The sequence below is a fragment of the Mchenga conophoros genome, linkage group LG3 (assembly GCF_057382185.1).
Source record: "Mchenga conophoros isolate Kocher_MC1m ecotype Shallow Benthic linkage group LG3, M_conophoros_male_GT1.1, whole genome shotgun sequence".
In the NCBI taxonomy this organism is placed as follows: Eukaryota; Metazoa; Chordata; class Actinopteri; order Cichliformes; family Cichlidae; genus Mchenga; species Mchenga conophoros.
Window position 1 is genome coordinate 58,844,068 of NC_140528.1, and position 18,404 is coordinate 58,862,471.

Genomic DNA, 18,404 nt, shown 5'->3' on the forward strand with positions numbered 1-18,404 from the left:
GAACTCATTCCACAGTTTTAGCCATTATTCTACCTTTCCTACATCGTTCAAGCCCACTTTAACGCTTGTGTGTAGCACAGAAAACATAAAAGTATTCTAATGGAACCTCTACAGGAGCTCTTATCCTCAATTAGGATGCAGAGAAGGAAGCTGTTGACCAGATTTCCGCTGGAAACACAAAACATATGCAAATTTTATTCAGCAGACATTCTAAAGATACATTTAACAGACTTTGACGTGTAGTAATATGTCGAATTGCCCCTTAACTTTTATGCTCTTTACTCATTGTGCTTTTAAAATTCTCAAAGGCCTTATCCCGAGCAACTCAGTGATTAGTGGCACAGTCCTTAATTTGAGTCCATGCATTATAAAAAGCTTAAGTCAAGTGTTCTTGTATGTGATACTCCAGTCCCAGCAGCTCTGTGGTGTGGAGGTGGGGTGGGTGTTGTTCAGTCTCCATTTAGCTTCGGCGTATTCCCCTGATGGGAGTAAGGAGGGAAGCTGAACTCAACAACATTTACTCAAGACAAACTCTTCTTAGTTTGACATTTGGTGCAATTCAGATTATGTACAGCTTCATCGATTAAGTTTCCATGAGCCTGACATAGACTGAGCTCTGTCAATGATCGTTTCGTGTTTCCCTGCAGTTCTGTGCTAATTCCTGAGCTCTTGTTGTCCGGGAAATGATTTCTTAACCACTGACACATCAGATTGATTGGAGTTTTAGGTAAATGTCAGCCTGTAAAGTGACTCTATCACATTTACACAATCCTATGAGGTAATCTATGTAAACATGTTGGTGCTCAAACAGACTGATGATTTGGTCAATACTTTTTTCTTTGTTCTTGCTCCTTGGACTTTTGTTGTGTTTCACATATTGCGATTTGTCCTGTGAGACAATAATGGGTATATTTTGAAGCATGCGCAAGATCGCTTTGATCCAAAGATATAGAGGAATTAATGTCATTTTTTTGCAACACAGTGTAGCTGTGCTGGATTCGTAATGACAGTGAGAAATCTTTGCAGTACTGTGACAGCAAAATTACATTTTAATTTACTGCACGAGCGCGTCGCTGCTCCTGTTTTTGGTTGTGAAATTTCCACGGGATTAGTACAGTTGTTGCTATTAATGCTTCTTACAACAGGACTGGCAGCTCCTCTGCTGCTGCTAGTGCTGATGATTCACCTCCATTATTTGTTGTGTCTCTTGGTAAATTAATTTGTTGCCTGAGGTTTAGTAAACTGCACTTTGAGGTTAACACCTGCATGCTTATCTTGATGCCTCTGGTACAAGTATGAGTAGTTCACTCACTGGCATCACAGTCATAAATAAAGTTTTGTGGTTTCAGTCAGCTTCTCACCAAAATGTATTGCTTTTATTCTTTGGGCCAAACACAGCTGATTAGTGCATTTCTTACCATATTAGTTACACTTGTTACATTGGTTGGTGCATTGGCTCCTGCAGCATGTTAACATGAATCTACAACCAGTGAAATGTGGACATCTAACTTCTTTTGTTACATTATTCCGACTGAAATCACTTCAACACCTCTAACCAAGCACAAGATTATTTATTGATACACTGATTTATATTTATTTATTATTAAGTGGCAATCGTGGCTCAAGAATTGGCAGTTCGTCTTGTAATCGGAAGGTTGCCGGTTCGAGCCCCGGCTCGGACAGTCTTGGTCGTTGTGTCCTTGGGCAAGACACTTCGCCTACTGGTGTTGGCCAGAGGAGACGATGGCGCGATATGGCATCCTCGTTTCCGTCAGTCTGCCCCAGGGCAGCTGTGGCTACAACTGTAGCTTGCCTCCACCAGTGTATGAGAGTGAATGAATAGTGGAATTGTACAGCGCTTTGACGGTCTTGAAAAAGCACTATATAAATGCAATCCATTATTATTATTTGGCGATGTTAGTCCTAATAACATATTTAACATACATGGACCCCATGTTGGTAGTAGGAATGTTAAGCCCTAAGAAAAACTCACTGTTTTCCTTTGTTTTCTTGTGTTGTTTCTTATTGGGCTAAAAGCACAAATATAGCTGAAATATGAAGGTTTTTCTACTTATTTTATTCAGCAGTACTCAGTAGTTATTCTGCTGGCTACCTTTGGCCCTCATCCGTTCATAAGGGAAGCGGGTAACTGGGGATTCGAACCAGCGATTTCCACCTCCACAGTCGTAATACTAACACACTGAGCTAAACCTCCGCGAGAAATCTGTTCATAAGCCTGTCTCAGCATGTTGCTTCATTAGCAGCTCTGTGTTTGTGTGACGTGTAAGACTCCTGGTTGTAGAAGCCAACAGGATGTGTTGCTCTGCTCTTTGAGGTTACCACCTGTTCGCTCTCTCAGTCTTGTGTTCTCATGGAAACCAATATGGTGAAGAGCAGGCCCAGTCAAACACACAATGGCCTCTTTGTTTTTCCACTTGTGTCTCTCTGTCTGTCTGTCAGTGGATGGGTTATGTTCATCTTTCCCCTCTTGTTTTTTCCCCCCCTGCTGCTTGCGTTATTGACGAGACTCACGATGCACTCACCTAATTTCCAGTCCTCGTGTTCACCTGTAATTTTCTGCCAGAGCCATTAAAGTTTGACGTGCAGTCTGCACTTGTGGCTCAGCATGGGTGTTCAAAGCAGGTCGGGTGCATTAGACCAGCCTTCAAATGGCAGATGACTCAAATGTTCCTGATCTATGTATCCCACAGTGGTATTTATAGCTTCAATAGATCACGGAGGGGGGGATGCACTCAATTTTTTTTCTTTGTCTCTGTGTACTGTACCTCTGGCTCAGTTTCTTTCCTGCATTTGCTTCTTTATGTTTAGTTATCCTCTGCCTCTTTTTCTCCATTGTTCTTGCTTTAACAACCTTTCTCCCTCTGCCTCCACATGCCGTGTTTCTTTTTTTGCCATCAGGTATCATTCATTAAATGTCTCTGCTGTTTGATTCAACTGTGTCAGTGGGTCTAACACCTGTAGGAGACCCCAGCTGAGAGCAGAAATAGCATTCAGAAACTGACCTCGCTCCCATTCGACAGCTATTCAAGAGCTTTTACTGTACATGTACACGCAAACGTAGTGTACATGCAAGATGATAAAACTTTAAATGGACTAGAAGTTAGATTACTTTTCCATCTGCAGATTTCCAGAATTCAGTAATGAGCTATTACAGCTTTCTTCATATGCCAGTATTATTGCAGACATCACCAAACAAGTTTTTAAACTAGCATTTTTAATTAGTTTTACAATATTTTAACGATATGGATACATCGGCTGATACTGGCTATTTGCTGATATCTCGTGTCTGCATTTATAATGGTCATTAAATGACAATTAAAAATCTAAAAAAGAGATGGGAGAAACCCCCTTGAATCATTGGAGGAGTGTTGACATTGCATTGTTGGTCCTTCTCTGCAGGCTCGGTCCGCATGACGAAGTGTTGTTGGAAAAGATACTGAACCCCAAATTGCCCACAGTGCATCTGTTGAGAGTATGCAGAGTAATTAAAATGTGCATAAAAAGCACAAAGAAGCAGTGTATGGATGAGTGGGTGCAAATGCAAATACAAGTGAAGCAAAGAATGCAAAACAAAACAAGAATATTATTGTATTCTTAAACAAATACAGTCTGTCATCTCTCAGGGTGATAATGTTGATATTTGGGGAGAAAGTTATCTTTTTTCTTCGAAACAAAAATAGAAAGGAAAAATGAGACTTTGCCGTTTTTAACAGACGCTCACGTGCCAAACTATTTCTTGGGGTCAACATGAGATGTCAGGAGGTTGCCTGGTGACTGCTCAGCACCAGGCAACCAGCATATAACCATCTGTAAAATGATTGATTACTGTGTTTGCCTTTTTTACACAGACTCGGTTATTAGGCTGTGAGGATGCTGGGGTGGCTTGTCACCTTTGAATGGAGTCCTGTCAGCGGTTTATCTCTCTGTTTTTATACAGAGCTGGGTTAAGGAGGTGGTGGCTCTTAATCCCTACTCGATGCAGATTTTTCAAGTCTTTATGTTAATCTCAGGAAACCACTGCGACAGCCACAGAGATGTGTGCCACTCAAGGTTTTATTTGTGACTCATACGTTCTTGTATTTTTCAACTGACACATAACAGACTTACAGAGGGTTTGTATCCTATGTGCACAGCAGCCTCGCATAAAGCTATTTAACTCTATGCAAGAATATAAATTCACTAAATTAAATGAAATTGGACTGTTTTAGAGCACAAAGGTACCATTTTATGTATTTTTGATTTTCTTTATAGGCTCCTAAGACACTCTGGAGTTGGATTTTCTTCATACTGTACACACAGTGGTGTGAAAAACGTTGTTACCCCCTTAAATCTAGAAGAAACATAGCATAAACAGTATACTACCAGTGTAGAGGATGGAAATAAGCCAAACAACTGCTTACGTCTTTTTAAATTCAGTTGTGTACATCCACAAAGAGTAGCCTGTACACTTTTTTGTAAATAGGTTGTACACTAAGAAAAGCTAGTAGAGCTCTCAATAGAAATTAATATGTGTTTTTGATGTGATCTTTTCCCCACACTGAGCCACCAATTTTAGGGTTCCCCTATCTGCTGAATGCCGGAAGGACGCAACCCATAAGAGCAATGCTCAGTGGCTAATGGATCTAAGAACAGACCATAGCAACCTCCCTGACCTGGGTCCAGTAACAACCACTGAGTTGGACAGTACAAGACCCCGACACGCCTACTGGCTGAAGAAGCTGACAGCACTCCAGGAGTGTCTGGCAGCACAAATGAACCAGCTGCTAGTTGATGAGCGAGACAACCAGAGTGGTTAACTGAAATCCGGACAGTTCTGATCCACAAGGATCCCGAGAAGGAACCGGTTCCATCCAACCGGCCTATAACTTGCCTCAGTACCGCATGGAAGTTCCTGTCAGGTGTCATGGTGGCTAAGATGAACAGGCGTATGCCTCAATACATGAGTGGGGCACAGAAAGGAGTTGGCAGGAATACCAGAGAAGCAAAACACCAGCTACTGGTAGACGAAGCAACCACCTGAGACTGCAAGACTACGCTGACCAATCTGTTCACCTGGATTGATTACAACCTGCAGAAGGTCAGGCAAGTCCTGAGGATGCAGCTGAATGGTAAGAACAGTATCTGGGCTATCAACACCTCTGCCCTCCCCGTGATCAGATACCCTGCTGGGATAATAAGCTGACCAAAGGAGGAGGTGAAAGCCACTGACATGAAGACAAGGAAGCTCCCGATCATGCATGGTGGGTTTCACTAGGAAACTAGGTGAGTGTCAGAACCACGGTCGAGGATAGGACAATGAATATCCACGAGTACATCAGGAAGATGTCCACAACCGACAGCATGCTCAGTGAATACCTCAGGCAGGAGAAACCCAAGAAAGAGGAGCAAGGGGAGGAGCCATCATGGCAGGACAAGCTCCTGCCCAGTATGTACCACCAGCAGATAGAGGAAGTGGCTGACATCCAGAAATCCTACCAGTGGCTGTAAAAAGATGGACTAAAAGACACTCCAGAAGAATCAGCAAGAAAAAGAAGAGGCCAGCGTTACCAAACAACAAAATCCAGAGGCCCAAAATGAAAACATGTCAGAGGAAAAGCCCAAACAGAAAAAGAAGCGCAACTGGCTCCTTAGACTACTCACTTAAATGACTTCAACTCTGTCTCCTATAATATCACAGCCTAATTAAAAACGATATATCAAAATCACAATACCATTACAAAGGATTGGAAAATGAAATGTAGGCTGTTTCTTACAGAAAATGTTTTGGTAATGTAGTTAATCCACTGGAAAACAAAGAGTAGTCAAAGTGTAATAGTTTGTTGCTCCTCATATTTGAAAAGATGGAAGCAAACACAAAATTTTCTTCTTTTTTAAAAAAGAAATACACATAGAAAACTTGCAGAATTTAATCAAAATATTTTTCACTTTTAATATGAAGAAAAAGGGATTTAAAATATATTAAAAAACAACTCTGATCCATATCATAAGTAAAAACAAACACATTTAAGTCACAATAACAAAACCGTCAGACTGATAAAAGACACTTCAGTTTAAAGAGGAACGTATTCAGCACTGATCAAACGCTAATCACATTATCCATGACAATGTAATAATCTATTTAAACGAATTTCATAACTAATCAGGGCTGATTATAGTCACTCACTTTTTGTAATGTGACTAATAAGAAATAACCAAAATATCGCTCGAAGTATCAGTCTTGTTGACTGATACCAGTCTATTAAATGACGCTCTCCGATGTTGGGGGTGCGCGTCGTATCACATGAAAGTTAAAAACATCAAAGATAATTTGAAGTATTATTATGACAGAAAGGAAAAAATAACTAACAGCAAAAATAAACCGTTATGGAAAAAAATATCGGTATTCTGCAAACCTGCTGTTTCAAAGACTGTATTGTATCAGCCCAACATTTCATAATCATGCAACCCTACTCTGTTTAATTCAGATTATATGTAATGACACTTTTTCAGATTTGTGAAACTCTGTTCAATGAAGCCTTTAAATCAAAACATTTAAATACAAGAAAGCTTATTTTTTATTTTATGCTCAACATATTTACTCTGGAGGTACGTGACACTGAGAAGATTGTATTTGAATTTTCCGATAAGCAAAATAATGATTCAGCAAGCCACTCTAATCCTTATCACAGACAGACACTGTGGTGAGGAATAATGAAATGTCCTCCTTTTTTCCTCGCCATCTTCCCCTTTAATCCTCGTCTTGCCATTTCCCGATGTTACGAGCGGCCTGTCTCCCATCCCCATCCTCTTTTCTTTCTGTTCTGCTGCTCTTCACCTCCCCTCGTCTCATCACACGCCTCATTAGCCTTAACCGTGATTACCCCTTCCCACAGATAAAAGGAGAAATCGTAGACCACACTTAATAATTAATACCCTCAAAGAGCCTATCGTTAGACTTCACCACCGCTTATCGAGCTTCCAATAACAAGTCAGCCTCCTCTTCTTCTTGTTTTTTTTTTCATTTCCTCTTATCCTTTTTCTTGAATTTCCTCTGCATGCTGAGTCTGTTCCTGCACACCCCAGGTTCATTTCTTTTAATAGAACAAATCACTAGGTGGCAGCATAGTAGCGCATGGTGCATACATTGACAAGGCAGAGGGTGCACACACTAAGTGAGCTTCAGGAACTGCATCATGTTGGCTCCAAACAATTTAAGATGCAGTACTGAGGGCTTGATCCAGGATTAGTGAAGGAATAACTGGAATAACTGCTGCTCAATTCCCCTGAATGTCTCTAATTACCCAACGCAATAAGCCCGGGGTCGATTTCAGATCAATTCAAATAATGTTGCCCTCACCCATTAATGACCTTTTAAAAGCATATTGGTTCTTTGCCAAGTTTTTAACCTCTGTTGTCCTAAAGTTAATCAGGAGATCAATTGCAAAGCACTTAGGAAGGCTTTAAGGGTTTTTAAAATCTCAATTATTTGGAAGGTATAAAGCAGATACAGTTTGCCTGTGCAATGTTACCACAATCAGCCTGAATATGCGGTTTGTTATTAGTTGTATGTAAATAGTAAAAGTAGACATGGTTTGAAAGCAAGAAGCAGGTTTTTTTAATCAAAACTGCCACAACAGATAAGATCAATAAGAAAGATATTTTATTTTGAAAATATTCTTGCCTGAATGTGACTTTATGGTATAACATGTAATATTTTCTCTGATAGAAAGAAAGCTTGTTAACAAAACCTTAAATCTTGTTTCAGTATCCTGTAATTTAGTCAGATAGGTATGCAGCTACTGCTTTGACAACAAACAAAAATAATAACAGCTGATTTCAAAAATAACCGTTAAAAGACACATTTAATGGCTGAGTAAGGAAACGGTTTTCTTCAACAGAAGCCATTAACTTCCCTCCGTGAACTCTCTTATGTGACTCATATTCGATATTTGTGGGCCGGCTTATTTTAAGATCTGATGTAACAATTTCTTGCGCTGTGTGTGTGTGGGTTTAGTTGTAGGTGGTGACAACATGAATGACAGTAGGATTAGGACTGGGATTATGGCATTTCCCATCTGATATGTGTGTCACTGAATGTGTGTGTGTGCCATCAGACAGGCTTCCCTGTTTATGTTTGACCCTTCTGTTTCTATTATAGAGTGTTAAATATGAAATAGTAGATTTAACCAAAAATAAAGCTATTCAGCTCTTGGCAACAATGTAAAGGAGTGTGTTTACAACCAATTTTTGAATTTGATTGTACACAGGTAGGTAAAATAATATATTTGGACAGTTAAGGAGCATCCAACCAAAACAAAGCCAAACACTACAAACTGCAGTTTGTAGCACTGTTACCTGCTAGCACTGTTAGCACTAGCATTTCACTCACCTACAGCAGAGACTTCCTGAATGGTCTGTTACTACAAGTAACTGCACAACAAGACATATTATAGGCTGGATAATTCTATAAAAATGCTTCAAAAGGCACTAATAGTTCAATCATCTAGAAAGAGCATTTATGTGTGCTTTACATGCAACTCAAAGGCCCAAAACACGAGCATAGTGACCACAGAGAAACAGCAGCACCACTGCTTTCTCCAGAATACTAAATAATGTGTATTTTCTCTGCAAACAGCAGCAGTAATAAGCATGAGAATACAAAGCGAGAGCAGTTCCTGCGATGTGTTAGCTGCACATTATTAAAGAGATAAATACAGGGTGTGAGAGTATAACTGGCTTTGTGAAAGATTAGTACAGGAAGTGCGACAGTCTGCTGCATGATGATAATGATTGTGCGCTAATTTGCCCTTCAGTTTGATACGTAACACAGAGCTGTTAATTATCTCTCTGTTATCAGTTTCTTTTATTGCTCGCCTCTGATTGCTGCTCATGCTGCGCGCCACTCGGATGAGGACGAGAGGAAATTTGACAACCTGTAAGCAGCTCCCTGGGAGACCTTGAAGGAGGTGTGTGTGTGAGAGAGAGAAAGAGTTTGTGTGTGACAGATCGAGCGAAGGCGCCAGGGCCTTGGCTCTTCCTCATCTCTCCTGCCTCCTCCTGCTTTTCCAAAGAACTGTAGCTTCTTTGGTCTGATCGGTAAAAGAAGCACACGAAACACCTGATTTATCTCACTTTTAATTAGCACAATCAAATGATAAAATAAAAAAGGTTTAAATTTTCCTAAACGTGACACAAACAACACAATCCACCACCTTTTTGTTTTTCTGCTCTGCTTTCTACTCTGTGCTCACCCCAAATGGTGGAGGCAGATGGCGGCCCTCTTTGAGCCTGCTCTGAGCCATGTTTTTTTTTTTTTTCTATTCCCCTACTGCTGCCAAGTGTTTGCTCATAGGAGATCACTGGGTTTCTCTCGTTACACAGGTGACTGTGAAAAACGTTTCAGTGGATTTTTAGGGTTGTTTTTCAAACAGAACTTGAGCACAGTGTTAGTTCACGCAGGCCATGGAGTTAAACTCCGCCTGCAGTCCCAGTACATCATCTAATAATAGCTGATCTCGATGCCAGCCCACATCATCTGGTGCCTCAGGATGGCACCTTTGAGAGACCGAGGTGATTACACATAGCATAAAGACACGTTGGTTCTTTTGAGAAAAACTGGTTTTATTTGCCCAAAACTGCAAAAATATACAAAATAAAGTAACAACACAGAGGTGAAATGAACAGAATTACCTGCTCAACAGAATAAAACTGATCTAAAGTGGACAGAGCGGACTTAAATTGTGGCTAATCAGACACGGTTGATCCATAAGGGGAACAAAAATAGAAACAAATCTAACAACAAAAAATTTAACCAACTAGTAATACTCAACACAGCACTAAGCAAATAGGCAATACATAAGTCAAAGAAAATATATAACATTGGAGATAAATTAGTTAATACCCCCTTAGAGAGCTGCACATGGTCTGGTCCAATCAGCACATACTGCATACTGTATATAAGATATTTAAGTATATAAGTCAAATACATAAACAAGAATCGTGTGTCATATTTGTGTGTGCAGTGTATGACGTTATGATAATTAAGATCACTCCTACTGTTTAAAAGTATTGGTTGATGGGGGTAACCAGCTTGATAGCTGTGTGGCTTCAGGTGTCTTCTTCTTTTCTTTGATCCGTAGCTGGCATTAGGCCTGGATTGGCTCCTAAGCCTATACGCTGCTGTGGGTGCCAGTGGTTGTCGCATTTCCTTTACAACTCAATTCCATGGATGGCGATCGTTGGCGATTGTCCTGGCCTCGTCGAGATTTATTCTGCGATCTCTGATGTCATCTTCAACCTGTTTTAGCCATGTTTTCTTCGGTGCCGTTTGTGGGATTCTCCATTGGTTTGATCATTTACGCCAGAGGAACTCCTGTCAAACTTGCTCCTCGTTTGGTTATCGTATCTCTGTTGGATGTCCTCATTTCAAAGGTGGTCTCGAAGTGATCACAGCAGCATATATAGGGCAACTTAAACAGCTTTAGCCTGTGCATAGGTCTCTCTCTTGCAAGCACCTTTGCAACCCACCTTCAAACTAGTTCCATGTTTGTTAGGTCTATTGGTATTGGTGTCTTCTCTGTTCTGTACAGGGTTATTACTGCAGATCTGCTGCCTTAGCATGGGAATACAATTAATGCATGTCTTTGACGCCGCATCGTTGATGCAGTCTTGTTCCATAAAGCTTCCCATGCCTTCATATCACTCAGGGATCATCTCAGAAGCTAAATGTTTAGTCTGGCTGAGCACTTTTATTTTGAAAATTCATAGTTCCCTATGCCGTTCTTGTGCCAGACTGTCTGCCCTTCTTATCTGCTCTGTTCAGTTTAACATGGCTCTAGTAGATATAATAGAACGCAGTGCTACTTTAAGTGATCGGATGCTTCTGCAACACCGGAATTGCGGGAATTGTCTTGGGTGGGTGCAGTCAGCTCTAGTGGCTGCATCACAGCTAAATTGGGAAGCCACCAGGCGCAGTGTATTCCCGCTGTTCACCTTTCCATTTTTGTACATCACAGCCTTGGGATCGTGGTCTTAGAACAGAGCCATAAACTGTAGAAATGTAAATTAGTGGCCAAATCTTCAACACACTGGGAACTGGATATATCTGAATTTGAAACAATTTTCTGGACAAAAGAAGAGAAAAAGAAAACAGCTTTTATTCTTTGAAACAGAATAGATGTGCTTCCCAATTTTCTGATCCATGTTTAAATGATTTTCTTCTTCCCCACAGTTGCCAAGTGCTTGCTTTCTGGGGACTTTGTGATCATTGGGGTTCTTTCTGCAATATTCTTGGGTTTTTACTGCACACTATGAAGGTCCTCCCTCCTACTGTTACTGATAGCATTTAAACAGATCAATTAAAAGAGAAATGAATCTGGAAAGGCTCTCCAATTAAAGTATCTGTTAAGGAGAGATTTAAAAGAGGTCACTGACTCTGCTGATCTGATTACCTCAGGCAGCTCATGCCATATCTGCAGGGCTCCGTTACCTTGATTTTTTTGGCCATGCCAGAGGAACAGATAAAACACATCTGTCTCAGGCTTCCTACAGGCTCAATGCTACTAATCGATCGATAAAATACTCACCGCATATGTCCCACAGTGAAGTGTTCATCTCTAACCCCAGCTCCAGAACAATTCCTCATGGAAATACTATAAAAACAAGTCCCATACTCTCAGCTGACATGTGTTTTATTTCTTTCGCCCTCGGTCGTCTTCCTCCCTCCCTCATCTCCATCCTTTCGCCCTTCCTTCTTTCTCACTGTTGTCAAGGGCAACCGGAGGAAAGAGTCGAATACAATAAGGACATCACCTGATCGTCAGGGGAGTTCATCAGGTGTGAGCGCATGCCTGTGCTTGTGTCTTGTCTTTTTTTTCTCAAGCCAACAAACAACAACAACAAGAAAAAAACACACATTTACAGGTGGAGGAAGGCTGAAGCTGAGGAGGGCACACACACACACACACACACACACACACACACGGGGCGTAAATGAAGTGACTGTTGGCAGGCTCACCGCTAATTCAGCATGAATATTTAATCAACTGTAAACAAATTACTATTGCACTGAGTGCTGCCAGTGTGTGTGTGTGTACGTCTGCCTGTCACTCTCCTTGTATCTGTGTTAGTGTGCACGTGTCGCTCGCTCTGACTCTCTACCTTATTAATGCAGATCTCTCTGTCTCACTATCTCTCAAATGGAGCTCCAGCTCTCCATTAGGTGTGGGCTCTCCTTATTGACTGAGCTGAAATTTGAGCGCAAATCAGTCAGCAGATCGAGATCTGAGAGAGCAGAAGCGCAGACGCTTAAGTGCGAGGCGAGTTTTTGAGAGCATGTCTGGGCAGCACTTTGAGCGAAATAGATGCGTTATTGTGTGCGAGAGGAATGCTGTGCCACTACATTTTTAAACCAGTCCGTTTGCACCCCCCTTCCTGTGAAAAGCAAACACATTAAAAGCAAAAGATTTGACTGGACCGGCTCTCAATTGCGTCATTATTCGTCTAAAGGATTATTATTATTGTTATTATTTTTTGGCTCATGGTTATAGATTTAGTGCAGCATGAGTTGTGAGGAGTTCAACTGTGTTTTATCCCCTTTCTCAGTTGGTTTCACTTGAAGAAGCGTGAAAGGCAAAGCAGTATAGGAAAGCAAGAAAAGAATAATCACTGGTTTTTTTCTTATGCTTTATGAGCCCTCGGGATTTGTCATGGCTTGTTCTGGATTTAAAATTAAAATATATATGTATATGTATACAGAGAGAGCGTTCATTTTTCAAGCCGTGCACAGGTTTCCACAAACAAATGAAAGCTGGAGATCATGTAAAAGGACTGAAAGCTCCAGAGCGGCTGATAAATGGAACACGAGGTGAGATTGTTTGCTGTCTGCGAGCAACATTTAAAGCCTCTAACTCCAATTGTGGAAGGTGTATTTATTCAATCCACGGATGACTCTGTTTGACTTTGATTTCTCAGGCATTGGCAAGTGCTCCATTCTGTCCAAAAATGCTTGATACCCCAGCCTGTCAGCCAACAAAGGCAATTAAATGTATACACATAGGAGGCACTCAGTGGCTGTAGGTCAGGCAGAGCTAGAGCAGGTGGTGCAGTCCTCACATCCCTCGGTCTACATTTCGATTGCCGTTGGGTTGGATAGTAAAGCTCAAACTCCATTGCAAAATGCATCTGTAAGAATGTGTGTGACACTTAAAAGTGCAAAAAAAAACAAAGGCTCTGTATGCATGTGAGTGAATTGGTAAATGCTACCTGTAGGGTAAAAAGGAGGAAGACTAAATCTATATCTGTAAACTTGTACACCATTTAGACAGTGGTCCTAAATATGACCCGGGCTTTCGTGTAATTCCATAAGCCTCCTTTCATGTATGGGACCGGTTGGGCCGGGGGTCTACTAAAGCAGCAGACAGGTATTGGAAGGCCAAAAGGGCAGCTACAGAAGCGTTCGGGAAGGCTGTGGAGGAGGACTTTTGGCAGGCCTCAAAGAAGTTTTGGTGAGCAGCAATTCAGTAATTGGTTGGGTAGGAGAACTTCTGGCCTTTGAGGAACTCCTATCCAGCCAAAATTTCCACTGTAAAGGAGGCAGAGCCTTAGGACTTGGTGGAAGTGTCACCAGTTACATTATTGCTTGTAGATGTTGCTGGGTTATTGGAAAGCTCCCTGGTGGTTTAGGTGAGATTTTCCCTTAAATCTTAAGGACTCTGGACATTCTGGAGCTGTCTTGGTTGACATATCTCTTTTATGTTGCATGCAGGTCTGGGACTGTGCCTGTAAAGAGGCAAACCAGTATGGTGGTTCCCCTTTTAACAAAGGGGGACTGCAGGGTGTGCTCCAATTACAACCTTCGAAGGAAAGTTTATTTTAGGTGCTGGAAAAGAGACCCTGGAAGACTGTTGAACCTTTGATTCAGGAGGAGCAAAAGGGATTCCTTCCTGGCCATGGAACAGTTAACCAGATCTTCACCCTTGTAGGACCGCTGGTGGAATCACAGGAGTTTGACTATCCAGACTATATATGTTTTGTAGATTTGGAGAAGACTTACGGCCTTACAAAGGTCCCTGGGGCACCTGACGGCTATACTGTAGGAGCATGGTGTCCCAATCCTGTCCTTGATTTTCATGGACAGGATCTCAAGGCATGGCCAGGATAAGGAGCATTTCTGCTTTTTGTAAATGATGTGTTGCTGTTGGCATCTTCAGAGTGTGCACTGGAGCACTTTGCAGCTGAGTGTGAAATAGCTAGGATGAGATTCAGCATGGTGGAATGCTCCTACTTTGTACGTAGAAATAGGTAGAAATAGCATGCCTCAAGCAAGGGACTTCATGTATCTTGAGGTCTCACTCACAAGTGATGGAAAGGTGGAGTGAGAATATGACTGACGGATTGGTGCACCGTCAGCAGTATTGCAGATGCTGTACTGAACTTTCCTGGTGTAGCTTTATGTCCCAACCCTCACCTCAGGTCATGAAATCTCGGTAATGACCTTAAGAGTTCTGAATACAACTGGACGAATTTTCTAAGCCTCTGAAAGCGGGTGAGGAGCTGACACATCTGGAGAAATTGCACAGTTAGAAACACTGCTCCTACATGTGTCAAAGATGCAGTTAAGGTGGTTCTGCTTTGCGTTGTGAAGAAGTCACTTGAACTTCTTAAGAGGACTTCTTCAGTAACCAAGTGACTGAAGGTCACCATGTGACGTCTACTGTTTGAAGAAGTCACTTAGATGAGTGACAAAACGTTTCTTCCACTGAAAATGAAGAAATGAATGAAGAGAATGAACTTTCTAAGATTTCCTTACCTGGATGATTGAGCATGCTTTCCAGCTGCATACAGGTGTCCATAAACCAACCACGTCCATCATGCGCCCAAGTCAGCCCAGGCTGAGAAACGGTATACCGTGTGCACGTAACAACAACAAAGGATTGTTGGCATTTTAATCGACTTTTGCCTTTCAAATCAACGCTTGGCAGCGCTGTAATTACACACTTATTGTTAAGCGCTAATGCACAATCAGTAAAAGCTCATTGCGTGTTTGTTTTTTCTTTACCTCAGGACGATTTTGATTAAACGATGTCTTCCCCCTCATTCAAAGGTCCACTGTGTTAATTAACGTAGCTCTGCTTACGTTCAGCAGGTCTGTTTTTCCTGCTTGCAGGCGCATGCGTGTGTGTGTTTGTGCACGTTATTTGCTCTCAGTTTAACCCCGATACGGCGATTTGAAGCGTCTCAACACGGCCGCTTTTAAATCTCTCGCTCGCTCGCTCTCTCTCACCCCCTGCTCCCTCCCTCCCCTTCCTCCTCTTGCTACCTGATTCAGATCCGCTCCGACGCTATGCGTATGACCGCTCTCTCTGCAAGGCGAGCACCACCGGAGAGACCCGCACGCCGCCGCTGCTCCTCCTCCACCACCACCTCCTCCTCCTGCTGCTCCTCCTGCCGCTGCTGACCGCCGGCCGCCCGCGCAGCAGCACCCCGACGCCGGCTGGCGAGCCACCCAGACAGGGTAACCGGAGCGGGGCAGAAACAGCGCACCTGATCAAGCTCCGCTGGAGGAGAAATCAAGCAGCGAAGGTGAATAATAAAAACATTTTATAAAAACAGGAGGGCGCAGGAGGGGGGTTAGATATATATATGTGTGTGTGTGTGTGTGTTTGTTTTTGTGTGTGTGCAAAGCAAAGGAGGTGGTGCTGGCCGCAGGTCGCTGATGGACGTTTTGAGCTGAGGCTGAGCCCAGCTGATAGATATGCACGCGGTCCTTGTACACGGACCGGACTGTTTTTGTGTCGCGTGTCCGCCGACAGCTCCCGCGGTAAACAGCGAGGACAGACACGGCTGATGGATGGTCTGCGCTCGGCTCCAGCAAGCCCGCTGTGCGTGCATCCGTCTGCGTGTACGGCTCTCTGAAACATGTGAGCCACAGCAGCGCAGTTTGATCGGCTTTTTCAAAAGGAAAAGCCCGCACACGCACACACAAACACACACACACATTCTTCAGCGTTTGTGCTGAAGTGTGTTTTTGAGCGCTTATGTGTGCAAGTTTTTTGGTGTCACCGGGGGCGGCAGAGAGGTGAAAGATGCGCAGACAGGTTTTTGAATAATCTGTCCAAGTCGTAATCAAGGAAACACACACACACACACACACACACACACACACACACACACATATATATATTGACTGTAAGGGTGTGTGTTCCCGGCACTGCTGCATGCCAAAACACGTTGTGTGTGAGATACGCAGAGGCTGGTGATGAAGCATGTTTCTGTCTCCACCTCCCAATCATCGCTGTATGTATTATTATAATTGTTTGACTTTGTGTGACTTGCCTAAAAGGGCCCTAAAAAACCCCCAAAACACCGTAAACCTCAAAGTGTTTAACGCTCGGAGACAGGAAGACCCAAAGAGGAACCGAGAAACAGAAGCGCCGTGTGCATTGTGTCTGTAGCACTGTCAGCTGAAAGCCTGCCATGGAAGGAGGAAGGCAAATTAATCAGCTGTGAAAGCCACACTTTGTTTATACATGTTGGGAACTTCCAGCAAAAAAGAGAGAGACAACCTCCCCCTGCCAAAAAAACCCGAGCTTTTCTCTGTTGATCAATAATTCATCTCTCCGTCTTTTCCAGAGTTGGCCCTGGATAGAGTTCGGCAGGAGCGTGGCGTCCCAGATCCTGCTGCTGCCGCTGCTGTCCCGTTCCTCATCATCTCTCTTCTCAGCCCGGCTTTCACCTGCCAAACTCCACCCTTCTTCCCTTCCTCCTCTCCTCTCTCATCCCCCCACCCCTCCACATCTTCTGCAACTTTTCACCCATCTCTCTCACCCCTTTCACACCCGTGTCTCTGTTTCTTCTTTGTTATCCTCGCCCTCCTACTCCTTCTCCTCTCCTTTCTCTGTAAATTCGTGATGGCGTCCAAACTGAACCCCAACGTCCTGTACGTGGCGGGGGCTGGGGAGTCGCTGGGATCACCGCAAGACTCTGAAAGGACTCATATTGTGAGTACAGTCCACTTCTTCTTCACACTTAAAGCTAAAATTGGAAAAAAAAAGAGAAAGAGAGAGAGATTGTGAAAGTATAGGTGGGGCTCCTCAACAGGTTTTGCTTCCACTTTCTTTTCCTTTCCCTTTCAGAAGGGGTAAAAATACAAAAAAACAACAACTCTACACTTTTAACAATGGGACTAGTCAACTTACACGCCCTAATTTATAAGTAATACAATCCCTTAGCGAGAGTCTTTTACCTCGGGTCGTGTCGAGATAACAAAAGCCTTGACTAATCTCGACCTGCAGGTGAAAGAAGACACGTGCTTTTAAACGAGATACCTCATCTGCATGGAGCAGCCTTTAAATACAGGAATTATTAACAGCCCCTTTGAGCAGCGAGTATAAACCTTCACTATATGTGACAAAGTTACCCTGGAAGGAAGCAGCCACGGGGAGATGTCCACTCTGCAGGGATCAGTGTGGATAAACTCTGAGAAAGATTCGGGAAATGTGTGAATGGGAACACAAAGTAAGAAAATGTAGCCGTTAAACTGTGTTTTTGATGACCAAAGACAGGATTAGAAATGAATACATCAGAGGGACATGTGCAGGATAGAGAATATAGTGGACAAAGGGTGCTGAAGATGGAGCTTTCAGGCAGGAGGAGAAGAGGAAGATCTCAGAGGATGTAGTGAAGGAGAACACACGGAGGGTTAGTGTGACAGAAAAGACCCTAAACGGAGCAGCTGAAAGAAAACGACTACATCCATCCGCCCCGACCTCCTCACTTTATCATTTTTCCCACACATTTATAGAGTATCAGCGACATGTACTGAATTTGACATCCCTGACTTCTTGACTCGCGGAAAAGCTTTGCAGCAGGCTCAGATTTCCCACTGGGGAGGAGGAGGTGACGTTCTTGTTTTTTTGGGGTGGTGGCTTTGTTTAAGAAGTTAAAACTACTCGCTCCACGATGGTGCGTACACGTAAAGCTCAGTCATCTTTGTTTGTTTTTTTTACGTTGCGTTTCAGTGAATGCAGAACCTCTTTTGTTCACCACAGGCAGCTTACTCGCCTGCAGCTACATCCTGCTCAAATGTGATTGGTCAGTAGCACTCAGGCTACAAACCAGAAACCTTCCGGTACCCAAAAAAATCTCGTGCCTATGCTGACATTTTCTGTTGTATATGCAAATATTCAGATCAGCGAGTGCCTAAAGTGCACTTATGTAGTCTAGGTACATCTTTTACAGTTAGTGTCTTTTATTTTGAAAATATTCATGCTAAAAAAAACCCTGAATCATTGGAGCAGCATTTTTTTTAAGTTTTTTTAACTCCTATAAAATTAATATTGCTTTATTTTTTTTAAAGAGCTGTAAGAGCTACCTGAGTTTCTATGATTAGGTGATTACTTGGT

General features: G+C 42.6%; 1 protein-coding gene across 3 annotated transcripts in view; it reads left to right on the plus strand.

The window, feature by feature from the left end:
- The first annotated feature begins 15,228 nt into the window (after positions 1–15,228).
- Positions 15,229–18,404, plus strand: part of LOC146579753 (diacylglycerol kinase delta) — a 99,352-nt gene continuing 96,176 nt past the window's right edge. The window contains exons 1-2 of one of the 3 annotated variants that reach the window (XM_085264636.1): positions 15,229–15,582; positions 16,633–17,000. In XM_085264636.1, the coding sequence (XP_085120762.1) occupies positions 16,911–17,000 (90 nt within the window). In that variant the 5' untranslated portion in view covers positions 15,229–15,582; positions 16,633–16,910. The remainder of the gene's footprint in view (positions 15,583–16,632; positions 17,001–18,404) is intronic. The other 2 variants (XM_085264644.1, XM_085264651.1) reach the window with 2 other exon arrangements.